The 7,724-nt window shown below is 42.2% G+C and overlaps 1 protein-coding gene across 1 annotated transcript in view; it reads right to left on the bottom strand.

The window, feature by feature from the left end:
• Positions 1–1,441: 1,441 nt before the first annotated feature.
• The window catches only part of ZBTB14 (zinc finger and BTB domain containing 14), a 14,356-nt gene continuing 8,073 nt past the window's right edge, over positions 1,442–7,724 (bottom strand). Inside the window, exons 2-3 of the mRNA XM_006867255.1 lie at positions 4,958–5,042; positions 1,442–3,112 (exon numbers count right to left, since the gene is read on the bottom strand). Of these exons, the coding sequence (XP_006867317.1) occupies positions 1,766–3,112; positions 4,958–4,960 (1,350 nt within the window). The 5' untranslated portion in view covers positions 4,961–5,042 and the 3' untranslated portion in view covers positions 1,442–1,765. The remainder of the gene's footprint in view (positions 3,113–4,957; positions 5,043–7,724) is intronic.

Raw genomic sequence — 7,724 nt, 5'->3', positions numbered from 1 at the left:
TTGGTTAAAACAGCCTAGGAGCATATACCAGCTCCCCTCCTACTAACAGCATATAAACACAGCGACAGGACTACTTTTAGTACACAACAAACAACTTTTTGAAAAAAGAAATTAAATTAAATGAAATTAAACATTTAACCAATAAATAAATTCTTTAAAAGGTAGCATCTTCATCCTACAATCTTGGGGCATGACATATATACCAATTTAAAAAACAATTTCTCCCACAATAGTAATTACAGGTGTAAATGCAACAAGCTATGAAATGAAGTTACTTTAATGTATCTTAAAATAAAAATCCTAGCAAGAAAAAAAATGAATTAAAACTTGACATTTTTTCTAAAATTGTACATATTCTAAAATAACAGATTAGTACTTTATTACAGAACATAATTCAAACTATTGTTGGCATTATCAATATATTCCTAAAGAAACAGTTAAAATGAACATTCAGTACACCAAAACTGTTAACAGAATCTGTAATTCTGATTTATGGCTAGGAAAATGTAATCAACTTCTATTTAAAATTGTAACCTGTGATGAACTATAATTCAAAACATAAACATTTGGTCTGACAATCTTTAATATTGGTTAAAACATTCTGATATTTGTTGCTGATGGAAGTTATTTGAATCCAATGTGCAAAAACAAGTGCAGATGTCTACTTTTTACTTGAAATACATAAAACCAACAGTTCTATACTATTTACACACTTAAAAGATTTTAACTTTATTAAGTTAATGAAACATGTTGCATCTCTTTTATGGCTCCATCAGGTGCTGCAGAGAGCCCCAAGCTTAATAACCTCCTGTTTACTTAGACAAATGTATTTGAAGAAGCACCTCTGTGCTTGTTCTAATTCTGATCCTATACAAAAATCCAATTTCAAAATCAATTAACAATTATTTTGATCTATAAAATCGGGATTATTGCAGATTTGGCAAGCTTGTCTTTAAGGGCCAGGCTCTGATTTATCCTTTGCTTCCTCCCACCACTGCTCTCATGAACCCACCCCATTCTGCTGTCAAATGGCAATGCCTGAAAAATGGGGAACACAGAACTCAGCCCAAGACCACCAACATGGGTGTGGGGGGAGCTGTTCAGCTTTCAGTGCATATGACTTTTGGAGCATGTATGGGATAATCCAAACAGAGAAAGAAATACTTCAGCAAAGCAACCACTACTTGCCCACAAAAACATTGATATAAAATGAGCAAATCAAATACAAGTGTAATACCATTCTAGATCATATTTGTGCAGTGTTCTTGGTATCAACCAGCCACCAATATTTTCTGCATCTGCATGAAGTCCTTCTGTTATCAGACTGCTGTTTTGACCATAAGTCACATATCGGTGTGATGAATAAGAAATCAATTTACTCAATTATGATTCTGTACAGTGCACTCTGCAGTGCGGCAAGAGTAGTTTAAAATTTTTTATAGAAGTTTCTCACTTCTAAACTAGACACCAGAGTTCTCAAATTAAAACCATAAAAAAAGGAGGTGGGGTGGGATTGGGACGGTTGGAACTTACTGGCAACATTAATACTAGACCCCAGATAGGACAGTGAGATGGTTTGGTCAGAACCTAGAAATGTATTTCCTGGAAAAGTTTTTAAAAATACTTAACCAAGCACTGCCTTGAGCCCAGTGAGTACAATGGCCGGCAAGTTTCCATACAAACAACAGGGATTGGTATTCATTGATAAGGCTCCATGTCCTCTCAGTCTCCGCCTCCCAGGCACAGAGCTCCTGTTCTATCACTTCTAGCTACAGGCTATTGTTTCCAGCTGCTGCTCAGCTTCAGCAGCCATGGCTGCTGCCTGCAACTGCTCTGTCTCACTCTGGATGGCACTGGGGGTAACTTGCTTCCGTTCACTGTGCATATTGTTCTCATGTCTTTTCAGATCCGATGCCTTGGCAAAAGCCTTGGTGCAGGAACCACAAACAAAAGGTTTCTCCCCTCTGTGTCTCCTCTCATGATCCTTGAGGTGGGACTTGTGTTTGAAGGCTTTGTCACACATGTGGCATGCAAAGGGCCTTTCGTTACTGTGGACTCGCTCGTGCTTCTTTAGGTCCGGGGCACGAATAAATGATTTTCCACAGACCTCACAACTATAGGGCTTATATCCTGTGTGGATTTTTAGATGTTCTTTCAGGTGGGCCTGTGTGGTAAAACCTTTTGTGCACATTTCGCAAACAAACGGCCTGTCTGCCGTGTGGAGCTTTTCATGCTTCCTCAATCTGCCTTCGTCAGAAAATGTCTTGCCACAGGCTTGGCAGGCAATCTGCTCACGGTGGTGCCCATAAAGCAAATACTCAAACTTCATGTCGCTGGCAGCTGTGGTCCAGCCTGGGGTCTGTTCATCTTTCACTTCACTCATCCCATCATTAAAAGTTAAGGCTTGTGGGGTCTGGGACCCCAAATCTTTTGATTCTGGAGTCTCCATGGATTCTACTTCCTGACCATAGCAATTTACTTTTCGAACTTCTTCACTTCCCAGCTCTTTCAAAATCGCTTCTTGAACCCTGAGCGTCGTCGTGGGTGACTTGCCATCCTCCTGGCTTGGGGGGGTGCCTTCTACTGTGCCGTCAGAAGGACTATCATCCTGATCTCCGATTTCTTCTACATCATCATCCTGAGTGTCAGCAGCATCCCCAATGGGGCGGTTGATTTTGAGGCAATACTTGCTTTTGGATTGGCCATTATTTTCGTCAGGACTAGACACATCACGCTTTTGAGAACAGAGTTTATCCAGAAATCGGATACCAAGTATCTGACCTGATGACATCATTAAGTTGACATCTTCTTTTTTGACCGAAATCTTGGCTGTGTACATGTAGTTCAGGACCTCTTCAAATATATCAGAACGAAGAAAATCTATTTCTATTACTGACGAGCTATCAACCTCAAGCTTCTTGAAGAGCTTCTTAAAGTAGGTGCTGCAGGCGGCAAGGACACATCTGTGTGCCCTGAATTTCACATCTTCAACTACGATAGCAATATCACAAAACTCTCCTTCTAGACGCTGTTCATTGAGGGTTTTCAGAAACAGAGTTTTATGATCATCATCATTATATTTAATGGTTTCAGACATACTGATGAAAAACTCCTATGAAAGTTAAAAAAAAAAAAAAAAGGTAATTATGCATAATACTTTTCCATACAGAGAATAAAACTAGATTTATTTCATTTTGGGATCAATTTTTGGTACCCAAAGATCTCAGAAAGTCAGTATTAGTTATTTAGCTCAGCCATCTGAGTAGAAAATGTTGATCCCAAGTATTGGGTTTCCATACTGTTATTTCTATTTATTTTCAGTTTACTAAGCGTTTTCCTGGAGTCCTGGTGTAGTACTATACGTACTAAACTGCTAACCCCAAGGCCAGTGGTTCTAATCCACCAAAACCCCATAGTGATCGCTATGAGTCAGAACTGACTCAATGGCACTTAACAACAGCAAGCATTTGCACAGTAGCATTAGGAGTAATAGTGAGGTCTGTGGGTGGTACAAATAGTTAATGTACTTAACTGCTAACCAAAACGTTGGAAGCTCTAGTCCACCAAGAGGTGCCTTGGCTGAAAGGCCTGGCAACGTGCTTCTGAAACAGTAGTCACTGAAAACCCTCTGCAGCACAGTCCCACTGACTCACACAGGCTGCTCATGAGATTGAACTGATTCAATTGGAACTAGTTAATAAGACAATAATAGCAACTCTGATTGAGCACATAATTCACACCAGGCATTACTCTACATACTCTTATGTGTCTTAACTAAATCTAACTGGGGGCAGGTGTGTGTTTTACTATCCCTACATTAAAAGGATGGAAGGGTTAGGAACTTGACCAATATACAACTTCGTGAAGAAGCTGGGATTCAAATCCCCAAAATTTAGCTTCATGACTCTGCTTCCTAATAACCAGAAGTAATAATATCAAATAGCTCAACTTCGAGGTTTAAGGAACATGTTCAGGGCAAAGATTCTCTAGTCCTGTTGTCCACTCTAATTCCAGGCCGGGATGAGAATTAAGTAAAATACCAATAGCGTCCAGAATGACGCTTGACTGTTGCTGTTAGCTCTCATTGAGTTGGCAGCTGATGTACAAGGGAACAAAAAGCTCAGATGATTGTGATCATAGGGTTTTCACTGACGGATTTTCAGAAGTGGATCACCAGGACTTTTTTCCGAGTCCATCTTAGTCTGGAAGTGCTGCTGAAACCTGCTCAGCAGCACGGCAACATGCAGGCCTCCACTGACAGGCGGGTGGTGGTTGTGCAAGAGGCACCCTGACTGGGAAGCAAGCCGGGGACTCAAGCATGGAAGGTGGAGATCCTACCAGGGACCCACTGTTACCCTTGCTGTTGTTCAGTGCCACTAACCTTATGGTTCAAACTGACCTTGCAGTCCAGTGCACTGTCCTGCAGCACCATACCAGGACTCCGACAGAAGATACAAATCACTGTGGCTGAACTAGAAAGGGACATTACTGCCAAAATTCCATTCAGAGCTGTCTTTAGTCTTTCCACACCAGTCAATGGTCACTTTGAAATGAGAGGGTTAAGTTTAATAGGATCCTTGGATAATTAGATGACATTTGGAAAGCCTTAGAAGAGCAGCTTCAGATCCCTGATGACAATCAAGTGTCATCAAGATTGGATGTACCTGACAAATGCCACAAGCATTTTATAAGCAAAGAGATTTAGAACTGGCATAAAAGACATGGGACTATATTAAAGAAGTTATCTTTTAAAAAAAGTAGTCTGTATATTTTCTTTTGTAAAACATTGCTTTTTTTTCATTCAAAGAATATGAGAATTTAATTCAACAAAGTATAAATATGGGGAAAATAAATCTTATCCCCAAATAGAACTGCTATGCATTATCAAAACTGAAATACATTTTGAAAGCAAGCACCAAGCCATAATCTCAAGGTTTAATATTAAAGTTATAATTACCATGAACAACTGAAGGCTATTCTCTTAATGCTTTAAACACCAAATTCCTCAGATCAGAAGACTTCTGATCAGGCACACGCCAGATCTGCAAGAGAAAAGAACAAACAAGAGTGAGGGAGGTTCTTTCTTTATCCCAAATTCCAAGCCAAGAATGTTTTCAAGGTTTTAAAAATAAACTTCCCCTTTTTTTTTTTTTATCTTGCCACTTGCACATCCACTCACTTTCAGGTTATGAGCAGAGAGGAGGGCAGCTGGCAGCCTGAGATCCCAGCTCTGATCACATGTGAGCAGCACAGGTAAGGGCTGGAAACCTTGGGGCTTCCCATGAAGCAGCTGGCTTGTGCACTGAGAAGTGAAAGGATGGTGGGAGAATCACTAAGTAATTTCTCCTCCCAAAGCCCGTGTCAGTACGTGAACAGATGTTTACAGCTATACAGATTGAGAGAATGTCAATAAACACTCCCCACCCCATCACTGAGTGCTCTGGAGTCGATGATGGTACAAATGGTTAACACCTGAAAGGCTGAAGGTTCAAATCCAGAGGTGCCTTGGAAAATTACTTGACAATCTACTTCCAAAAAAATCCACCAATGAAAACCTTAAAGAGCATAGTTTGATTCTGACACATATGGGGTTACAAGAGTTGGAATCAACTGGGTTTTCTGTAGTCTTTGAAGTTTTCTCTACGCTCATATCAATATCTAGGAATATAGACCCACTGTCTTCAAGGCATTTCTGAGTCATAGGGACGCCACAGGACAAATCAGTGTGCTTCTTGGCTTTCCCAGACTACAAATCTTTACAGAAGCAGACAGACTCATCTTTCTCCCTCAGAGTGACTGGTGGATTTAACCCTTGAAGTAAGCAGTCCAGTGCTTATCATCTGGGAGTGTATAATTTTATAAAAATAGAGAAAGTTGTAGATGTAACATAACCAACAGTTAACATGGGAGGAGAGGGAATAGTGGCTCTCCCCTACCCCCACTTCTGTGATGTAACACACATCAGTTAAACCACATTGGTCTTTAAACTTGCATTTGAAAGATCCTGGTATTTTTACCACAATCCCTACAGGGAGGCTCAAAGCATTACAGCTTTTTGTTTAGTCTTAACTCTTACCAGAGGGACTCCATTCCGCAGACCAACATTCTGAGAAATGACGTTTCCCCTACTGAACGGTGGCCACAATTAAGCTGTTTAGCGTGGTTAGGAGCAAGTGACCAGGCTGTAATATTCTTGAGAAACTAGATACAAGAGTCAAACCTAGAGCCCGACATCCACCAGGCCATTAAAAGCTTCTTCTACAGAAGAGTGAACATAACACTAAAAGCTGTTAAAGAGTTGTTAAGTGCCGTTGAGTCGGTTCCGACCCATAGCGACCCTATACAGAGTTTTCGAGGCTGTAAATCTTTATGGGAGCAGAAAGCCTCATCTTTCTCCCGCGGATCAGCTGGTAGTTTCAAACTGCTGACCTTAAGGTTCGCAGCCCGATTCGTAACCACTACGCTGTGACAGAGTTCTTTTCATTTGCCCATTGTTAAGAGCTGAACAAGTATTCCTATGGACTCCTGGTGTGGCACTGACTGTGAACTACAAGGTCAACAGTTCAAACCCACCAGCTGCTCCTATGAAACTATAGTCACTATGAGTTGGAACTGACTTGACAGCACTTAACATTTCTAAGTACGCTTCCAATGCTAGCATCCTGTGTGTTTTGTTTCCCTAGTCCCTAAAAGCACCTAGGCCGACAGTCACCCCCCCCCATAGGGAAGGTGGTCTTGGGGAAGCTTCCTACCAGCTCATCGCCTAACTTTGTCAGTGACTCCTCCAAAGGCTTTTGGGATAGGAAGAGCATGGGGCTAAGGTGAGTAAAGGCCATATAGCATCCACGGCAACATATTAAGGTGTTTACAATAATGCGGGGGGGAGGGCAATGGGTTGTTGTTAAATGCCGTCATGTAGAAGCAGGAAGTCTCATCTTGCTCTCACAGTAACTGGTGGACTTGAACCATCGACCTATGGTTCGCAATCCAGTGCTTATTATCCTACAGAGCCACCGCTCTTTTGGGGGTTGGGTGGTCATAGGTATTTTACCATTTCTCTCCCTCATATGTCTGAGAACCGAAAGGAGAGACCTTAGGTCCATCGGCCTATTTTTCCTATTATTTAGGTATCCCATTTGCTAATTCCAGGGGAATCAAACTGAAAGATACCCATTGCCAGTATCTGTGCAGTAGTAGGAAAAGACGAAGCTCTTACTATACACCTCCAGAATAAAACCATCCCTTCGGAATTGCTCGAACGCCAGAGCACTGCATACCATTACAGTATGTGTGCAATGGGTGGGGGGGATGAAAATCCTACAACAGCCAAACTTACATAAGCAGGGTATCGCTGCCACCACCCAGGCAGGCGCCCGCAGGCCAGCCTGCCACTTTACTTCCCTGTTGAAAACGCCTAACTTCTGAATAGGAAGAAGGCAGTGTGCGGAGCACATGGTCCAGAGTCTTCAAGACCCATCTGGCCCTTACTCTAATTTTTTTCGATCCCTGTGCCTGGGGAGTGGGCAGGCCGTTTGGCTTCCTTCCGAAACAAAAGCTCCCGGGTGTCTCAGTCAGATCATGGAAGACAGCCAGGATCAAACTGGACTCAGGCCGGAGGCTCGGATCATCCCATCGCAGCTCTGGCTGGCGAAACAAGCTGGCCGGGACGGGAGCAAAAGCAGGCGTGCGACCGGGCTCCGCAGCCCCGCGCCGCGCCGCGCCCC

This window comes from Chrysochloris asiatica, unplaced genomic scaffold (genome assembly GCF_000296735.1).
Source record: "Chrysochloris asiatica unplaced genomic scaffold, ChrAsi1.0 scaffold00103, whole genome shotgun sequence".
In the NCBI taxonomy this organism is placed as follows: Eukaryota; Metazoa; Chordata; class Mammalia; order Afrosoricida; family Chrysochloridae; genus Chrysochloris; species Chrysochloris asiatica.
This window is presented reverse-complemented; position numbering and strand designations above follow the sequence as displayed.